Source organism: Eschrichtius robustus, chromosome 8 (genome assembly GCF_028021215.1).
Source record: "Eschrichtius robustus isolate mEscRob2 chromosome 8, mEscRob2.pri, whole genome shotgun sequence".
In the NCBI taxonomy this organism is placed as follows: Eukaryota; Metazoa; Chordata; class Mammalia; order Artiodactyla; family Eschrichtiidae; genus Eschrichtius; species Eschrichtius robustus.
The window spans coordinates 16108319-16129344 of record NC_090831.1 but is presented as its reverse complement, the minus strand read 5'-3'; the positions used below and the strand labels follow the sequence as shown (position 1 = coordinate 16129344).

Sequence of the window (21026 nt, the reverse complement as noted above, 5' to 3'; positions counted from 1 at the left end):
TCCACATAGCTGTGAAGTTACAAAGATTTACTTACCTTCTTTACATCTTCTGCACTTTGTTTCACAGTATATACTACTTTTTCAATATATTCTGCCTCCCCAGAGTTCTGGGCAGCTTTCCGCTTAAGTTCTTCCACATTTCTCTCTAGCTCGCTGAGGCGCTGGGAGGCATTGAACAAGGTTTCCTCGGAAGCTGCTGTTTCAGACTCGATCTAAAAGCGTCATCATTCAGCAAGTCATTAATTCAAGAAGTGGTAGCAAGTGCTATGACTACAGTGTAGAGGAAGATTTAAAAAGCTATGACATTGCTCTAGAACAAAAGAAATTTCAAGAAAGCTTATATAAAGTGCCCAAGTTTAAAATAGTCTCTGCTACATCTCATATATTAACTTCATTCTTTCAGTACTTCTGCTGGTCTAGGCTGAAATTTTTGTAAAATTTTTCCTTACTGAACCACCTCCAGACAGCTTGATGTATTGAGAAAGCACTTTAAGAACACCTGCAGAGTTTGGCTAAACAGTGTTCACAAAGCAGCAGATGTGAGTAGAGGGATAGCCACACAACTTTCTGAAGTATTATGGGTGGAAAAATTATAACTTCCAGTCAATTTTAGTTTTTTTCTATCAACTGTAAATGTTAAACTCTAGTAGCAGAGGTTACAGTACTTCAGAAACGACATGGAAATCAGGAATGTTAAAACTGAAAAGTTACTATAGGATTGTGAGATGGCATAGGTCTGGGAATGTTACAACTGGAAGCTGTTAAGTGCTCAAAATTATTTAGGGAAAAAGTATCTTACCTGGGCAACTAGTGAGGGTCCACGTTTGCTCTCATTTCAAAGTATCAGTACTTTGATCAGTAACCGTTGTTTTTAAAGCTAGCCAAAGTAAGCCTGACCCACAACAGAAGAACCAGTTTCACTGAGCACCTAATTTTTCTGAAAAATGACCTTCAAGGATGGGTCTATTCCACAGAATTACTCTGAATAACAGTGTAACTAACGGGTCAGTATATGCATATGCTAGAATTTGTAACTATTTCAAACCAAATGATTCTTGATCTGAGTTCACCCATTAGATAACTTAGAAAACAATTCTTAGGGACTATTCTTACAAGATAACCCTTATAGTTTTAAGTAGGCAAATAGTTTGTGACAAGCTTTCATTAGTGTGGTTTAGGTAAAGGCTCTGTTTTTTCTTACCATTAACCTGAAACATTTCTGCCCACCATTATTAACTTTCAACAACAAGCCAGATATCGCACCTACAATTTGATTAATAGTTTCCATTTTGCTTTTCAAAACAGTCATTTTTTTAAAGTCACTTAAAGTTCATTAACATGTTAACAACACACTGACAAATTTGAAAAACCTAGAGACAGAAAAAACAGTAAGTGAAAGGGTTAGAACGTAGTCTGGTGGGAAAACATAATTTTTCTAAACTTGAACAAGTAGCCTGAAGAAAGGGCCTTAAATTGCTCATAATGTAAGAAAGTGGCTTGGGAACTGTCCGGCTTCATTCTACTGAGAGTGGTGGAATAGGGGAAGATGGGCTTTTATCAACTACTGGTAGGGAAAGCAGGCTGAAAAGGCATTTCCCAAGGTTTTAAACATTAGGGGTCATTGGCTTGAGAAGGGGGATAGCAGCAAGTAATAAGAGCATCTAACTTCAAAGTGTATGCTGAGAACAGAAGGAGGGGTTAAATGAGTCATCAGTTTTCTTTACCCAGTTTCATAACAAATGAACTTTCCTAAGATTGGAAGGAATAATTTGCCTCTAGAGCTGATTTCTGAAAAGTGAAAAACAGAATTAGTGTGCATTACTTTTAAGAGAGAAGTTTTTAGAATAATGCACTAAATCCATGTGAAGAGTTCTTAGTATCTTTAATATTTGGTAGGCTCTAGGGTATTTTGCTTATAGCTTTCCCATGCATTCTGAACAAAACAGATCGTTTAGCTGTAAGAGCTCTATTACGTTCCTCTAAAACTGGGTGTTAGAAGCAGACGTTTATGTGAATGATCACAAAGTTTTTGTTAATGACCACCTCATAAATCTTGAGGCACCGGTCTTACATGTAGTTGCTTTTGGGCTGCAAAACCTTGCTCTGTTCGTCCTCTGTCTCCAGCCAGAGATGTTCTAAAACTGGATATTAAGTAAGAGTGTGCTTCATACTAAATAGAATCTGTGTGATTCCTTGAAGGAACAGGAAACTCTTTTTATCTTTCTTAGGCTTTCTGTGGGGATGAAAATGAAAGGGGGTTTAATGTTTGTCTTTAGAGTCCTTTTTCTTCCTTGAAAATGACACTTTTAGCACCTTGTGCTATGGGAGTAGTTTAGATTTACTGAAAGGACTCCTTTAATGTTCAATTGTAAGATTTTTCATAGATAACTGTCAAATGCGCTTCTTTTCTGATAAGAGTATATGCGCGTGTGTTTTCTCCCATAGGTAATAATGATTGCAGTCTCTTACCGAAGTTAGCAGGTTCTGGGTTCCTTGGATGTCTTCATCTGCTTGTTTAATTGCCTTCTCTGCTGCAATCTGGGCCTTTTCTGCTTCTTCCAGAGCTTCCTTTACCATGTCTGCAGCGACTTTAACATCTGTTGCACTTTTGCTGAGTAAAAGAATGAGACAGTATATTATATGTGAACATGAAAAAAGTACTTCCTCTCAGAAGAGAGCATTTCTTTTAAAGAAAAGCCTTCCTGAAATGACCCCGAGAGACTCACATGGAGAAATACTTTACTCAATGCTAGATACACAAAGTCCCCCCTAAATGCCATAATACTGTCTTCAGATACCTGGCTCTTTGAGCTTCTTCTAACAGCATCTCAGCTCTGGCAATGTCCGCAGCACTCTGCTGTAGAATAACCTCTACTTGAGAAAGGCTTTCAACTCGTTCACGAATATCTTCTGTCAAGTTCTGTAACTGCTGTGGGGTGCTGGGCATTTCCATTTTCAGTACTTCGTTAGCAACTGCTTCAATGCTGTCCAGGTCAGCACTATCCTCTGTTAAAAGCAAAGATGTTCCCGTGAAGAGGTGAAAATCATAGATGGTTCACTCATTCAACCACTTATTGGTCATCTACTATGTGATCAGCATGGTGGGGTTACACCAAGACAAAGGTACTTCCTATTTAAGAGTTTTTAATCTAAGTTGGGGAGATGAGACCTACACACAGGAACAGTCCTGCAGACAGTGCGTACTACTGGAGTTGGTTGTAGGCTGGGGTCGTCGGGTAAAACTGTGGAGGGTGAGGAACGGATCAGGTTTTGAAGGATAACAGGATTTGACAGAAGAAAGAACATCTCTGGCTGGAGAGGCAGGATGGGCAGAGCAAGTTATGTGGAAGTTGAGTGAAGCGAATGGTTCAGATTGTAGAAAACGATACAGGCCAGGTTAAAAAAGCTGGGTCTTGATTCTAAAAGGCAATGAAAACTTTCAGTTGAGGTTGAAAGATTAGGAAACTACTGTAAATGCAGATATAAGTGTTGAAATTCCTAATGAATTATCTGGATTCAGGAAACTACAGAAAGGGAGAAAATCCAGTCAGAAACAAGAGAATCAGGATAGTTGCCTTATCAAAGAAGCCATGGAGTTTCAAATGTCAAATGTGAAAAGAGGTCAAAAAAATACCAGAGTTTAAACTATAAATATGTCATTGATATTTAGGCTTTTTTTTTTTCTTTTAAACTGTGAAAGAACATAAAAATGGAGCCCTAAGGGTTTAAGCACAGGATAATATATGATTGAATGATGGTTTCCACAGAATATTCCATAAGATATCCTTAGCAAATACTGTTGGCGCCTTACTTATTAGCCATTCTCCCTTTTTCCTTGCTAACAGCATACTGATTTCACTCAGGTACCAATGTCTAAGGTAAGGTGAGCTTATCAACTCAGAGTTAAATACTGATTAGCCTGCCAATTACAGTAATCCCTTTCCATTTGTCAGGGACCTCGATACATGGGGATGGGACTCATTTCTGGCCAATGAGCTTTATGGAAATGACTTCCCAAAGGCTTCTGGGAAAGATTTCCTCCCTTTAAAAATGATACAACAAAGGAATAGGTGGTCTCTTCTTCCGTTAGCTGCTATTGTGTCTTTATGTGAAGTTTGGAACTTTGGCAGCCACCTTGTAACCGGGAGGAGCTAGCCTGAGAGCAAAGCTGATATGCTTAAAATGACAGTACAGAAAGATGAGAAGTGCCTGGGTCCTAGAACGATGGAGCTATTCTACTACTGAACTTACTATGTGTTATAATATACATCCGTTTTTTGATTAAGTCCATTTCAGTTGAGAGTTTTCTTTAACTTGCAGCCAAAACTATCCTGACTGGTAACAAACTGTGACCTGCAACATTTATGAGCTGGACCACAAATCCCACAGATTTTCTATTTCTGTACAGAACACTTAAGGTATAGAGCTATGTAACTAACTATAAGTATAATATACTATAAATAATAGGATTACGAAGCTTTGGGGACAATGCCAAAAAAGCTCTACTTCGAATTAAGGTTCTAATCACACATTATATGTAATCTGTAACACGAATTCCAAATTCAGGTCTCATAGTGTATGTTTGACTTCTTGATTTGTTACTTGGGTATCACATCAGGTGTGTCTATATCAGCATAAGTTAGAGGTTATTTACATACAGATACATTTAAAAATTTGGAAGTATTTATTCCCTGCAAGAATTTGATTTTATCTACAGTGCAGATTTGAATTATGGCCTCTCAAACACTCTTAAAAAATTGTTGTATATTGCAAGACAGGAAGAAATGTCTAAAAGTAAAATGAAAAAGCTCCTTACGGGTCAGAAAGTTCCTGATTTGCTTGATGAGACTTCTCAGATCCTCATTGCTCCTGTCCACTTTTTCTTTGGTAGCGTTGGTTTTCAACAGGACGTCTTGAGCATTCTGCTTTGCCTCATCTGCCCTCAGTTTTGCTTCAGAGACCTATGTATGCGGAATAAAATACCCATGGAACAGTGTCACTCTTTCTAAAACAGACGAGAATATTATAAATGGTCCAGAAAATGACGTCAAAAAACTTAAGTATTTGGAGTCACGGCTTTTAGAAACAAACATCTCCCATTCAACCATATAATATTCTTGTATAGACAAAGTATTCACTATACCCATTCCTATACAACAGTCTTACCTAGCTAGGGCTAGCATATAACATTTTTTTCTAGTTGTTTTTAATTCCTCCAAAACATTTGGTGGTGTATAAGATGTTCTTTAGTCTCTTTCTCAGGTACCAACCTACATACTTCAGTTAACATGAAGTTAATACTTCATGTCACTTCAGAAGAATAAAGGCTCAATTGAAATAACAGCTGGAGGTATTCATAACCCTAGACCCATAGTTAGTAACATGGTTATTTCAAATTATTGTGAGAAACAAGCAGATTCTTAAACCATCTGTGAGTAAAACCTCCTCCTCTCTTTCCCTGACCTCACAAAAACTTAGGCCTTTTCGTTTTAGTCAGCACTTGGAATTGATTTGTCCCATTCAGATCCTCCAGTCCATAACGGAAAGCAAACAAAACAGCCCCTCCGTTGAATTACCATCTTGGAGAGCCGTTCCGCCTCAGCCAGGGCACTCAGGACATCTCGGTCGAAGTCCATGGCTTTCTGCCAGGCGCCGCGTGCGGCAGCAACCAGCCCGCCACAGCCAGGCCCCCCACACTGCTTCTGTCCTTCGTCGGTTCTGCAGTTTGGGCCGCCACATTCGGTCTCGGAACAGGAGGCTCCTGGAGGTGTTCCACACGTCTGCAGCGAGCCAAGGAACAAGCACGGGGTGCAGAGTGAGGCCGCTGCAGCCAACAGCTGTGCTGGGCCTGGGTGGCCCCAGAGAGCGTGTAGGTGGTCCTCAGTGAGGGTGCTTGAAAACAGTGTTCAGGATAGAGCAGAGCTCAGGGGTAAGCTAACCTGCTTATTTCCAAGGAAACAATGATTTACAGCCCCGCATCAATACCTTCTACCTACCCTAATGAACTGGAATGCCATATGGGTTCTGTGCAGGGTGCAAATGTTACCTGCTCCATCAAGCTGAAGTCAGCCAATATGAAAGTCAAAGAATGTGTCCCATCCCCTTTCTCCTAACTGGTAGGGTTTACCAAAAAAAAAGTATTGAGAACCTTCTTTAGACCTAGCACCATGTTAACTGTTTTGGTGAAAAGGGTGATATAAAAGGCCCATTATCGGGCCTTTTAGTAATTTCCCATCTAGTAAGGAAGACAGGATCATTCTAGGTAAAACAGCCAAGAATAGGTCAGATGCTGCAAGTACGAAGGAAAGCAGGCAAAGCAGAGACCGCTGAGTAGTACTGTAGTTTGGGAAGGAGTGTTGGCTGGTGGGATTTGAGCAGGGGAAGTGGGGGAACATTCCACATGGGAGAGGAAGAGAGAAGACAAAGGTACGGGTATAACTTTTCCAAATAACCTCCCAACGGCCCTGCCAGACTCCTCCTTTCTTATCTACCAGAAACTTCCAAAGACCAGGGCTTGGTTGTAGAATATACCCAGCAAATTGATAAATTACAAGATTGCTATGTGATGGAAAAGGCTGAGCAGGAAGAAAAATTACATGTAGAGCTATCCTTTTGTGGAAAATGGTCACGTTGAAAAGAGGCAAAAGCTATACTACAGTGAAAAACAGTTAACGGGATATTCCCAAACAAGTACTCCTTTTAATAAGTAGAAGAGTAGTTTTTGAATAAATACAGTCAACTGTTTAACCTAATAGTTTTGTAATAATTGTAATCCCATTATATCTCAAAATAATGTGTCTGGTTTACAGCACATAAAAAGCTTCAGAAAATAACGTTTATTCCGCATGCTGTACAAGAACATGAGCCTTAATCAAGAAGAGATGCGTTAAGACCTTAGGGATGCCTTTCTAAAAACTATCTGACAGCACACTAGAAGATCTGTTTTATTTCAGCAGCCTGGCAGGCTTAAAAAAAACCCAGCATGGGTCTAACTAAATATACACAAAGACAAAGAACCAAAGGTACTTGAAAAACACAAAAGGAGCAAAAATCTTTCTACACAATAAGTGGTGGTATAGACTCTATAAAGGGAACTCTCACGGGATCATTAACACACACACAGAGTGGGAGATGGAAGGAGCGTAGGCAGTTCCTAGGCCACGCCCCTGACGGAAAGCAGGCGCAGGGCAGGGCTCCCGCTCCTGTGGCCAGAGGCACCCGCTGCAGCCACCCGCTCCCAAGACACCCTCTGCTGCAGAGCAAACATCCTTTACCATGCTTATCTGCTTTTCATTTTAGTTTGGAGAGATTTTGTTTGTGATGACTAGTTTTTAATTAGAATTTATAAGGAAGGAGCCAATATACCGAAAGGAAGGAAGACAGATTTGGCATTTCACACTCGCGTGTCATGGCTTTGTCTCAGGTGCGATTACACATTGATCTAGGCCTCTTTCTCTATTAAAGAAATGGTGACAGGAGATCTCATAACTCCTTATTTCCATTAGATGCCATCAAGTTTCCTAAGATAATGAAAATATAACCTTGTAGGCATTAATTATAAAGCACAGTGTGTTTTTGTCTATTTTGGAGAAGGCGGGCGGGAGGAAGGCCGAGAGGGCGGGGGACTGTTACTAAGACAAAATTGTAGTGAAGCCTGAACTCACAGCTTCCTAGGAACCCACCTTCCCCCTTGTACTGACCCTCTGTTCTAAGCTAAGAGAGCAGAAGCCTTATAAAATAAAGGTACAGTATATAAAAACATCCTCCAAAGTCTCTCAGATAGGTATTCTTCCATGAAAAACAAGGGAGCAAGAGGAAGAAACAGGCTTAGTTTGGCTTTTTTTGGCTTTCTGCCTGATTTTCATTGAACTCACTACTCAATTTCATTTGGCTTCAGAGTTACTTTTTAAAAGCTTCTGGGAAATGAATCCACTTCCTAGGCTGGTCTTCACTAGGTAAAGTTACAGGGACAAAGGAGCATTTTAACTAACACCCACCCACCCATGAAAAAACATTCTTTAGCGCCCTTTAATTTTTTTAAGAAGTCTCTCCCAGAATGATTCTCAATTGCTCCACTGAGATGGAGTTTGCACTTCAAATCAAAACAAAGTAAAAAATGTCCACGGTATAAAAAGGATCCAGTTTAGATAAGAAGGCAGTGACTCAATTCAGCAGCCTTGGGATAGTAGTCCTGATTCTTGGTTGTACCACAGAGAAACCTCTAGGAGAGAGGAAGGTTGGAAACCCACACACTGTTGTGTTTAATCTGGCTTGGTCACGGATACCCCAGACTGTGGGCCAGAGACTGAGCCCGGGAGTTTCCCTCCTGCTGACTCACTTGCAAAGTGGACAATGTTAAAGACAAAGCAGGGTGTTTTTTCTCCTGTAGCATGGCAGTCTTGAGGCCAAACCCTCAAACCTTACCATTTCGGCAGCAGCTGAAAGGTCGAGACTTTGTAGTTTGCCTGCCAGTTCATCCAGAAGGCGGGCCTGCTCCTCCTGTTTTTCCCTGAACTGGGACTCTCGCTCCAACATCAAGCCTTCCACTCTGTCCCGAGTGCGGGCCGACTGCTCCACAGCGCCCCTGGAATCTGTGGTGGAGGCGTTCACGCGCTCCTCTGCCTCGAGAGACATCTGGAAATACTTGGTGATGCTGTCCAAGGCGCCTAGGGCATGAAATGAAATTGCCCGTAGTTAATCCCCTTGTACTCGATCTCCCCATCAAGCAACGGCTGTATTTCACGTCTAAACTGACCATATGGTTTTGTTTTAAAATTCAAGGAATAAAATCTTTATGAAGAAACACAACTTTCCTCTCATGATCAATGAATACACTTTGTCCCGTTAGCACCTAACTCTGGCTCTGGAGGACGCCAAACATCTGGATTAGAAAATTAAGTCAATCATGCAGATGTTGTTCCTGCACACAGGCAAGCGTCCAGTTCTTTCTAAATAGCTGGTGTCAGGCAGCCTGTAGATTACATGTCCAGATGATTTTTCCCTTTTGTCAGTCATTTAACTATTTAGATCCACTCAAATGGCTAATATTATATACATAAAACAGCCTGACGTGTTTTGGCTTTAAGGATCTAGCCAAAAAAATAAGCAATCATGCATAAAGCAGGATGGATAGGGTGATCTGACACATTTTTAACTTTCTTTTGCTTTGGGGAGGGAAGGTCCTATAATACGGCCTACGATACCAATAAACGACTTGTAAATGTGATTTCCTGACCAAGTAACATTCTTGAATAAAAAACGATGTGCAGAAGTATCAACTTAATTTCTTAACTTTTTACAAGAGCCCGTTTCTAAGAGAAGCCAAGGAGGTAAACCACTAACTGGAAAAAAATATTTAAAAATCAGAAAACGCATGCCATTCTAATGCAACCACCACTGCTCGCTCCATGCAACCCCTTCTGTGCCCCGCGTCCCATGTTTGTAAAATGGGGACTTTAATCCTCATTTGTGCCAGAGTCTCAATGAGAAAAAGCTTTAAAATGACTACAAAGCACTTAATTTTCTTCTGAAAGTGCTCTATTAAAAGGTTAGGAGGGAGATGCAAGAGGGAAGAGATATGGGAACATATGTATACGTATAACTGATTCACTTTGTTATAAAGCAGAAACTAACACACCACTGTAAAGCAATTATACTTCAGTAAAGATGTTTTAAAAAAAATATAAAAATTAAAAAAATAAAAGGTTAGACAGGTGGTGAAATCCATTGCCCAGGATTAAGTATTTGCGCAAAAAAATGCTCACCCCGAATATCTGAATTTTTGATAAATTCCAGTTGTTCAGCAAGCTCTTTCACTGTGTTATCCAGGCTTTCCGCTTCTGTCTGTAGAGCATCTAGTTCTCTGGCCGTGCTGTTGTTTTGCGTAGCTGTGTCAGATAAATTTACTTCCACCTGAGCCATCTTTTCTGTAACATCTTTGGTTAGTTTCCTGTAAAGAGGAGGGCAAATTTACTTAAGGAAAATAAACCAAAGGGAAAACTTGAAGTCTCAATTTTACATTTTCTACTAATACTTTATCCATTACTCTGTAATTTCAGACCGATTCAGTAGTCTGTAATAATTTATCTTTAAGTACTGGTTTTATTCTTATCATTAAGAGACTATGTTAAATCTAATAATTTTTCTTTCTTCAAGACTTTGAAGAAAAACACAGCAGCACCACTCAGCTGTGTTGTGGCGGATGGACTACAGCAGGGATTCCGAATGTCTGATGTAACATGAGCACAGATCCAGAGCATGGAGTACCAGCTCTGTGCATAAGCAGCTTCAGGCCCACACAATCCCACAAACTCGAAAGATGTGACTCCAGTGTACAATTATGCCTCCCAGCCACCCACCAAAAATGCTCTCATGTGAACCTCAGGGATCTCCTTCAAGATGGGACATTCAGAAAGCAAGCCCCACCGCCACCAGGAAGACAGTGGGAGCAACCCAAAGGAGCTTTTCATACCCAACCCCCTTCAAGCCACGTCTCATCAAAGGAGCCTCCTCCTTCCACCAACAAAGCAACCCTTTTGTTTTTCCTGAGAAAGAAGGTAGTACCAGTAAGAATGGAATATGATAACCATTTAGCTTTCACAATATTTCATTTGGAATCTAAACCCAACTGCATTTTGTTCTGTATCTTCCTGTCTCTGTCTCCAAAGCTGTACTTTAGGCATCTATTTGTAAATTACTCGTATATACAGTGTGCATGTGTGTATGTATCTCAAAGAAAGGAATATTTGAGAAGACCTTACCCCTGGGAATCACCTAACTGAGTATTATTGTCTTCTCAGGAATATAATCGTACAAAAAACTGGGAAAATGCAGAGATGCTGAAAGGTTGGGGGCCAATCGAAAAATGATGTTTAAGGCTGAGAGAATACCATGACCCAACTCAAAGAAAAAGTGCTTAAAACGATTTGCGGGTTAAATTACATTTTGTAAACCTGATGGCTGTTTTCCTGAGGCTAGTTTCTTTTTTTTCAGTGCTTTGCTTTTATTAATCGGTTGATTCACAGAAGGCTTTCATTTCTCCTCAGGTCTCGTACAATGTTATAATTTTACAAAGTCAAATCTCACATTGTATATTTGTAAATAATGCCCCTTTGGATGCTAGACCACGCGTCCTTGGATACTGTGTTGAAAAAAGATTGACGAAATTGGTGTTCCCGAGGTGATTACAATCTGTCTGATTAGGTGAAGAGTGACGGTAGGACCAGGGCTGTCTGAGGAGTGTAGTCGCTCTTCTGGCAGGCTCTTGATGGATACCAGATTTTCTTGTTTTCCCTTAAGGTGCATGACACCCAGGCCAAGAAATCATTTCCTAAATGGGCTTGCACTCAGACCAGGGCCTTCCACAGCTCGTTATCGCTACATGTGAGAAGGTTGAGCTGTACCACGGTCTTTTTAATGAGGTTAAATTTCTCACTAAGTGCATTATGGCCCCGCATCAGACATCGCCTAACACCCTGGTCAACCGCATGATCTTGGCCGTGAGATCTGAGGCTTGAAATCAAGGGACTAGTTACTTTAAATCTAGAAGGTCTAGGAAGGACCTCCTACAAGGTACTTGAGCTAATGTCAGCGGTCAGCTTCCTGCTTCTCATACACAGCACTGAGATGAAAAGGCCATCTCACTTCTTAGAGATGCTGATTAAAAGTCCCATCACACAAAAATGTTACCGTGGTTCTGTCATGATATAATATCGCCTTAATGTGTAGGACTTAGCCATGAAACAACCCCCTTGCTCATGCCAAATGGTGAGTCTACAATAAAAACCCATAGCATTTGGGGAAACACAAATGCTTCATACCCTTTCCTGTTTTGTCCTTTAGCTTAGACCTTATTCTGTTTTGGGGTGGGGGGGGGGGTGGGTGGTCCTTTTTGGCAAAGGGAGTTGGAATGTTTGAGAGCAGGAAAGATGACTGGCTGGGAGAAATGGGAGAAAAAAATGGGAGAAAGTTCAGCATCACTTTGCTCAATTCTCTCTGCTTCCACTGGCAAAATACACACTCTCCAATTAGATGATTACCCAGAGAAGGGCTAAGAAGAGGAATTTTCATCACAGAGAATTTGTTATAATTGGATGAATGAAGCACTGCTCTAGTGGACCAACAGCTGAGCAGTGGAAATAACCTAGAAATAGGAGTCTTATTTGTGGTAATGGACTTTCCCTGGTAGTAGCAAAACATATAACAACAATTCATACTGTTTTCTGTAATTACCTTACCATTTCATAGATCAATCCTTTTGTTACTCTGTCAGGGAAAGGTAAATACTACCCTCCCCTCCTCCGCAGCAGAGAAGAGAGAGGCTTAGAAATGAGCGAGAGTCATTCAAGTTCACAAGCCTAGCAAGTAACCCAGCTGTGACTCTGTTATGGATCCTTTGTCTCTGAATCCAGCATCCTGGCCATTCTACTGCCCGAGAGTACCGCTTGCAGAGAAGAGTGCTGAATATAACGTTCACACATTTTGCACTGCAGTCTCTGCAACTCTGGTCCCCAACAATGAGCCAGCGTCCACTCACCCCCATGCCCAGAGCAGCGACTGCTGGAAAACGAATGGCCCAGTTACCTGTTTTCACTCACAGCACTAACCACGCCTCCTGGTGGAAGGGCCACGCTGTGGATTCATCAAGTGGAAACACCATCGTGAGCTGTTACTCTGGTTCATCAGCTACTTACTCTGCTTCCTCAAAGAGGTTCCCAACGTTCTTCAGCGGCTCGGCAGCTGGGCTCTGGGCCAGGACATCTCTGATCTCGTTGACTTTCTTCTCCACCGAGTCCACAGTCTCCCGGTAAGGCCCAATCACGCCACTGATCTTCAAGGCCTTGGCTTTCTCCAGGAACTTCTGGGTCCTGTTGGTCAACTCAGCGATGATCACGTCCCAAAGAGCAAAGCACTGGTGGCAGGGCATGCAGTCGGGGAAGACGCCCGAGTACCCCCGAGTGCACTTGTCACAGCGTGGACCCTCCACACCCTCGACGCAGACACACTGGCCGGTGGACTGGTCACACTGCGGTGTCTCGATGCCCCTGGGGTCGCAGTCACAGGCTAGAAGGGAGACGGCAGTGCTGGCTGAGCTACTAGAGCCCCAGCCTCAGCGACTTGGCAGTTAGAATCCTCAGTCACCGTTACAATGGGAAGGTTTGTAAATGGTCCACGACAGTTTACCAGCGGTTTGCACAGGGACCGCAGCTGCTTCCTCCAGAACACGCGTTACCTCAACCCTGGCTAATCATGTCTTAACAATAATAGTGACGATAGTTTGTTTTTTTAAGTGAACACCATTGTACACCGTTGTGCCTGCCACTGTACAGATGGTTTACGTGCATCATGTCATTTAATCCTCACCATAACCCTACAGGATCCAGGTGTTAAAATCATCAGTTTTATGGAGTGGAAACTGAGGTTTAGAGAGGTTACATGACTGCTAAGTCTTCCAGCAAGGAAATGGCCAAGCCAGGATTCTAACTCAGCACTTTGCAGGCTCCATAGCCTGTGCTCTTAAGCTCTGTCCTGCCTTTGCCTCCCTCTTTTTTTGACCCGTCTGTAGATCCTACCAGGACAGACAATTCCGGTGACAGCCTGATGACGTGAGACCTCTGGCCTGAGATACAGCAGTAATGAGCAACACACCAACATCCCTCTACCTGGTCACAAAGCAGAAGAGTGAATGCTTGACGAAATGCAATAAAGTTGATTAAAAAAAAAAAAACTAAATCAGGCAGCCGTCTCAGGAATTCCAAGTATCCGATTAAAAGGCTTTCAACTCAGTATCATCTAACTCGTGGGTGGGTGTCTGCCATTGTGATAACCACCCCCAGCCCTAAGAGCATAGGCTCATAAAACATCTGAAGTGATAGGGCCTTGGGAGCCATTCAGTCCCAACCTCTCACTGGCCCAACAGGGTGGGCACCTTAGGCAGAACCAAATGGTACAGGGTGAAATCTGCATTCTTGGCCAACGGACTGTGGCTGAGACTACCCATCACGAGGCCTACGCCATTGAACCCTGGCTCAGAGTCCCAAAGCTCAGGTGACTAACTTGGTTTTATATCAACACTTGACATTTCACAGTATCTGTACAGTGTTTGAATAACAAAAGGCCTGTACACACATCTTATCGCTGGCCTTAAATCCTTTCTGGGAAAAGGTGGGGATAAAAAAAAAAAACAAAGATCCTATTTCCCTAACTAGATTGTGGACTCCAAGGGCAGAGGTACACCTGTAACCATCTTTCCATTCTCAGCTCTGAGCACAGGGTCAACTTGCAAACTGGAGTTCAACTGTCTTTGCCAAACGAGCCTTTAACCTCGCTTTTGATACAGGCACACAAGAGACATCCATACACCCCTACAAAAGAAAATAATCCTCCTAAGACGCAATGTCAATTGTGGCAAAGCCCAACAGAATCATCCTCTCTGAGGTAGCTTTGCACCCCAGTGCTCATAGCAGCACTATTTACAACAGCCAAGACACAGAAGCAACCCTAAGTGTCCATCAACAGATGAATGGATAAAGAAGATGTGGTGTATATATATACATATACACACACACACACACACACAAATGGCATATTACCCAGCCATCAAAGAATGAAATAATGCCATTTGCAGCAACATGGATGGACCTAGAGATTATCATTCTAAGTGAAGTAAGTCAAAGACAAATCATATGATATTGCTTATATGTGGAATCTAAAAAAAAAAAAAAAAATGATACAGATGAACTTATTTACAGAACAAATAAACCCTGAGACATAGAAAACAAACTTACGGTCACCAAAGGAGAAAGGTGAGGGAAGGGAGGGATAAATTAGGAGTTCGGGATTAACATGTACACACTACTACGTTTAAAATAGATAAACAACAAGGACCTACTGTACAGCACAGGGAACTATACAATATTTTGTAATAACCTATAGGGGGAAAGAATCTGAAAAAGAATATATAACTGAATCACTGTGCTGTACATCTGAAACTAACACAACATTGTAAATCAACTATACTTCAATTAAAAACAAACAAAAAAACCCCTTCTTGAGTCAATAGGTGTGATTGCCTGTGAAAGACTTTCTAATAAAACATCTTCCAGAACCAGTTTCACCGATGGTCCTGAGAAGCAAAACGCCTCTATCCTCCAAAGCCAGGAAGACGTGTTTGTGGCTTGGACCGTTCACCTGAACATCCTCACACCTTGCCTTGTATTGTTAGTTTAGCTTTTCCTGGCCTTTGTTTGCCAACTACACTCCACGATCTCAAGCAGCAAGTCTGAGTAGCACAGCCTTGTAATGAGAGCGCAGGCTGCCTGGTGGTGAATCCTGCCTTCCCCACACCCAGCTATGCGGCCCTGGGGAGGACAGAAACTGAGTCATGCTTTCCGCATAAAAAGGGTAATGATTATACCTAGCTCCTCCTAGGATTGCTTTCAGGATGAAATAACTTAACTCTAAAATATTCAGAGAAGTGTCTGGTCCAGAGTAAGCGCTCAATAAATGTTTTTATTCTTAACACTCTGTCCAAGTGTCTGGTGGTTCCTGCCCAGAGTGTTGCTTGATCATATTTCCATGGGAAAAAAGTTGTCATGGCCTTACGTTAGTCTTTGCATATTTGCCAATAACATGATTCTTAAACAATCTGAAGTTTGGAATACTCCAGTCTTCAACCTTTAGGATTTAAAATCTGTAGCATTTTCCTGGTACCTTAGGTTTTCAAAACAAAGCTTCTTTTTCCTTAAGCATTTTGTTTCTTTCCAGGCATGTTTCATTTTCCTGTGTTCTTTGGGGCATTCTCATGAATCGGGAAGCAGCTTAGGTGAGCTGTGGATAACTCTTTTCCCTAGACCATTAATTAGTTCTAGGAGATGTTCCCAGAAATGGGAGTTCCATGATCAAGCAGGTTCGGGAGATTCTACATCCTCCTCTTGAAGGTTCAAAACAAACAGCATATTAAAGACTCATAGGAGTTCTGCAGGAACAACCCTGTTTCACATTTTTTTTTTTTTTTTTTTTTTTTACCCAGTCATATCCCAGACTCATTGGACCGTGGGATCTTTCTCTAGTGGAATACCTAATGACACCCCAGAAAAAGAATGGGAAAGGCTTGGGGAAACCACTGCCCTCATCAGTTTCTACAATCAGGAGGATGGGAAGAACTTCAGACTTTAGGAATGAATTTCCATATCATCTCATAAAATTTAGTCATCTTCCAAAAAGCTGTAAGTTAACCTGGGTCATCTAGGTCCTAGCCTCTCAAACTCCGGCGCGCATCAGAATCACGTGCAGGACTCGTTTAACACATTTCCACCCCGCTCCCAGATCTGGAGCCAGTGAGGTCTGAGAATTTGTATTTCTAGCAGTTGCCAGGAGATGCTGATGCTGAGGGCTGCTACACCCCATTCTGGGGAGTACTGACTGTTACCTTCCCAGCTGTTCTCCTCCCTTCTGCCTGTTAAGTGTGTATGTGTGTGTGGAGTGGAGCAATCATGAGCCTCGAGTTAACCCATGTAAGCTGATGCACAGACCTCAGGACCTGTGCAAGTGGGGGGCCTTCACGATGCCATGTGAAATGAATCAGACTGTCAGTCACTCCTGTCCCGCAGGCCCCAGCAGGTAGCCAGCCCTGTTTGGGGCCTCAGTGGCCCAGCAGATCTGTCCTATTTTTACCATCCCCCTTAGGCTTGGGACAACGGTAGCAGATGCTGCACATGCTTAGAAAACCTTTCTTTCCCCTAGATAATGCAAAGGTACACTTCAGTTCAGTCCTAAAGAGGTTTTCACTAGATTCATGCTGGGGGCAAGGGATGTGTGCATATGTTAAATTTATTTTTAATTTCTCTAACAATTTTTCATTGAGGTCATTGGTAAAGGCATGTCTTGCTCTCATTCTGTCATGGGCATCTTTGAGGGGGAAAATATTGGCCCCAAACTGGGGGATTTAGAAGGCAAGGGCCCTCCCATTAAGACTTTCCTTGTTTGTCTTTCACACAGCTACATTTTTTATCTATAAGGAGAATACTTAGCTATGACTCAAGTCTTTCCAGAAGCATATAGGTGGTCCCAGAAAGTCTAAACCTGTGCCCTCCAACAAACCACTTCAACTGAAAGATTAGCAATGGAAAGCGTATTTGGCAATGAATCACATAATTTGAGAAGAACGGTCATGTTCTTTTCCCATAGTCCACCTAATTCTCGTCCCAGCTGAGCTCTGGACCCTTCCCCTCAAGACCAGCATCGCAGAGGCGGGGCAGAGCTTCAGCGCCCTCCAGAGACCAGGACCCACTCAGCTGACAACACTCCTCCATTTGAAAAGTAGAGTCAAATTTCATAGATGGCTGGATTGCAGTTTCATCACTGAAAAAGTCGATCCTGACCTTTCACTGGAAGGGTACCAAATGACTACCTAAAACGCATCAGGTTTTCATTTCAGACTGAAGCTGGGAAACTGCTAAAGTGCCGGTGGGCACGTGCTTCTTTCCCTTATTGAGTTTCCAGAACTGCTTCTCTAATGGGGTCACCTGGGAGGCAAGAACTAGAAGGCCCACACTTAGGACCTTGTAAAAAGACCTTCCCTAAGAGTAAAGGTTGGTTCTCACCCGACAATTTAAAACTTCAAGGACACTAAAATTGTGAAGGAGACTCTCCAATCAATCATTTCTCACATTCACTGGGATGGGAAAAATCAGCTAATGTGCAGGCTGTCTCTGACGGGGGCCAATGGGTTTTCTCCTCTCTTCAGAGAAAGGCATAGGAGTCCAGGGGGACCTGCAGCTCAACGTGGCTTTAAGGAATGGGATCATCTGGCAGAGGATCAAAAACTTTCTCTTGGGAAGAAGAAGAGGGTATATAGCAAAAGTTGTTGCCTGATTTTTAAGCTGAACAAATTGTGAAGATGACGAACAGCATTCTAAAAATGAGACCGTCATCATTTTAACAAGCCACGAGAATTCTACCTTCATCTATAAATATATTCTTGGTTATGTGGGCAGCGGGTTCTCTCAATTTTTACTAAGTTTTCTTATCATTTAAAACAAGAAGTACAAACTATTAGGTATAAAATAAGCTACAAGGATATCCTGTACAACACGGAATATAGCCAATACTTTATAATAACTATAAATGGAGTATAACCTTTAAAAATTGTGAATCATTATACTGGACACCTGTAACATATAATATTGTACAGAAACGATACTTCAATTAAAAAAATAAAAGTAAATAAAACATGTTCTCTAAGAGGTAGGCAGATGAAAAATATTGTACCCATTTTAGAGATATTGAGATCTAGAGGAAAGCGTTAGCAAGTGAATGCCAGAATGGGAAACATCGGCCCATGTGCCTCTGTATCAGTAGGTGTAACTTTTCTGCTTTCTTTGTATCCTCCCCTCCCTGTCTGCAGACCTCCCCTGCCCATTGAAGAAAATCCATCCCCAATGGTGAAACCAAAGCTCCTCATTACTCTCCACGAAGACAGTTTCCATGACACCTGCCAAGTGACTCCAGTTCCTACCGGGCTTCCCTCCTCTGATGCTGCAAAGGACAGCACCACTCACCTCCAGCCATCCTGCTACTTTACCTACCCTTTCCCCACAGCTTGCAAGCTCCGCCCCCCCCCCAGCCCCCCTCTCAGGGAGCAGCTCTCCTCTGCTGCATCCACTCCCCACTGGGCACCCCAGTGGGCAGTCACTCAGGGTTGTGTTGATCCCCCCCTTTCCTTTTGAAGCTTGAACTTGCCTGGGGACCGAGAGAGTGCTATATCCTAAAATCAGGTGACGGTTTATTCGCTTTTGCCGTGGACCTTGCCTCACAGCAATAAGGGACCCCAGGATGTGCTATCATGCCCAAAGCTTTACTTACTTTACATAGGCTTTTCTATTTTACTTTAAATGCTTTTTCATCTCTGAAATGTGATTTTCTTTTTCTTTAAATTCTCTACCTCCTCCAGCCCCACCTGTTTTTTTTGGCCTCAGTACTATAAGTTCAGTTTTGAAATGAAAGTTGGAGAATGACTATGACTTCACCTGCAGAAATGAGCTGGCTGTCTGGCCCAGGAGTTGGCAAACATTTTCTATAAAAGAGAGTACGTATTTAGGCTTTGCAGGCCCTATGGGCTCTGTCACAACCGCTCAACTCGGGCACTGCAGCACGAAGGCAGCCCCAGACAATATGTAAACAAATGGGCATGGCTGTGTTCCATTAAAACTTTATTCACCAGCCCAGGCTGTGAGCTGGATTTGGCACATGGCCGTAGACAAGCCTTCCCTCTACTAACAGAGGATCTGTGGTTCTCTGAAGAATCAAATTAAATCTGATTTCCTGAGCCACCCTGGAAATAAAAAGGTGGGTGATTGTAAATGAATCCCAGCCTGAGAAAAGATGACAAGCATTAAAAAAAAAAGAAAATTACTTATGTCTGAGAAAAAATGTATTTCGATTTTCTACAAAAAAGTTTGAAATGAGAAACAAGCTGGATGAAAAAAAATGCCACTCCCCAGAGCCTCTCACCTATGGCCCACATTTCCAATCAGCCTGGGTTTAAGAAACACTGGCCTTTTCCAAGAGCCAGGATCCCTGCTTCTGCTATCCACCAATCAACAGGAAGATTCCTCCTGTGACCCCTTCAGTCCTCAGGGCACAAGGCAGGGCTCTGGGCCGAGGCTTTCTCGGGCACGTTCAGGACTGGGTAGGCGAGATCCTCTCCATCCAGCACAGTGATGGGCTTGTTCAGACTCGGCACCATCGGCCAAGAGCCCCAACCCGCCAGGACAATGGGAACATTCAACAATTCATGAGCTGGAGGCTCAACTCGTTTGTCCTTGACATAACTCCATTTTTTTCCATAAGGAGACTACTTAGCTATGACCTAAGTCTTTCTTATAAGCATATTGTTAGCGAGGTGGCCCCAGAAAGTCTAAACTTGTGCCCTGTTCAACTAAATGATTTGAAACTGAAGACTCTTGGGCAATGAATGATGTAATTTGAGAAAAGTGGTCGCATTTTTCTCCCCATAGTTCCACCTAATTTCAGATGACACCTATTCTTGTCCCTGCTGGTCGCTGGACCCTGTCCCTTCAAGTTCTTATCCTCCCGTTTTCACTGGTGACTCTGTTCCTGAACTCTGTCCACTCCTGAATTTTTGTCCCTGCCCTCATCATATTATACTGGTCCTGCTCCGACTGCCATCCTGTGTGCACAAGGTCCGCAGCTGGCCAGGACTCCCCCATCGTTAACTCAGTTCTCGCCCTCTCTGGGTGCCTTGTCAGTTACGAGCTTTCTCCACAGAGTGTCGAAAGCCTTTGGGTCCCCATAGTTTCTTATGTAACAGGCTGACCTTTCTTCTAGATAAAACGAACAAAGAAGTTGGCAAACATGGATGCTGTGGATTCCTCTCTTTGCAAAGTTTCTAAAACATGATCTAACTTTTGACCTGAGCAAGTTGACACTGTTCTTGTAAGCCACAATGTCTCTGGCAGATTTAGAGGCAAAAGTTTGAAGATTAAAGGGTAAGGGGTAAAGTTCTGAGTATTAAATGAACAATCCTCTGACTGACTCTGACTCCAGGAAACAGGTTTTCCATGCTAATAAAGCTTAGACGGAGCAAAAGGTCAGAAAGCTTTGGCAGCCAAAGCTATTTTGCCAATGACACATGCTGACAGAATCAGGCTATAAGCAATGATAGAACTATTATCTGGAGAAAATCAAGCTCTTGGGGCAGTACAAGATTGAGGAATTTAACTGAATTGTGGTTAGAGCTCTGGAGAAACCAGATTTTAAGCAGGATCTTACTTGCAGGAGACATCTCGAATCAAGTGGTCCACTGAATGTCACGGACCTTCTAAAGGAAGTAAGAAAATCAGATCCCATTAAGAACCAACATCGGGGGCTTCCCTGGTGGCGCAGTGGTTGAGAATCTGCCTGCTAATGCAGGGGACACGGGTTCGAGCCCTGGTCTGGGAAGATCCCACATGCCGCGGAGCAACTGGGCCCGTGAGCCACCATTACTGAGCCTGCGCGTCTGG

At 42.6% G+C, this 21026-nt stretch overlaps 2 protein-coding genes across 2 annotated transcripts in view; one reads left to right on the top strand and one right to left on the bottom strand.

Annotated features, from left to right (window-relative positions):
* DLD (dihydrolipoamide dehydrogenase) overlaps positions 1 to 10956 on the top strand; it is a 51433-nt gene extending 40477 nt beyond the window's left edge. Inside the window, exon 15 of the mRNA XM_068550368.1 lies at positions 10156 to 10956. The gene's annotated coding sequence lies outside the window, so the exon portion shown is untranslated. The remainder of the gene's footprint in view (positions 1 to 10155) is intronic.
* The window catches only part of LAMB1 (laminin subunit beta 1), a 74669-nt gene that overhangs the window by 2052 nt on the left and 51591 nt on the right, over positions 1 to 21026 (bottom strand). The window contains exons 25-32 of the mRNA XM_068550366.1: positions 12693 to 13062; positions 9765 to 9949; positions 8425 to 8666; positions 5577 to 5780; positions 4817 to 4961; positions 2799 to 3006; positions 2470 to 2611; positions 36 to 212 (exon numbers count right to left, since the gene is read on the bottom strand). Coding sequence (XP_068406467.1) covers positions 36 to 212; positions 2470 to 2611; positions 2799 to 3006; positions 4817 to 4961; positions 5577 to 5780; positions 8425 to 8666; positions 9765 to 9949; positions 12693 to 13062 — 1673 coding nt within the window. The remainder of the gene's footprint in view (positions 1 to 35; positions 213 to 2469; positions 2612 to 2798; positions 3007 to 4816; positions 4962 to 5576; positions 5781 to 8424; positions 8667 to 9764; positions 9950 to 12692; positions 13063 to 21026) is intronic.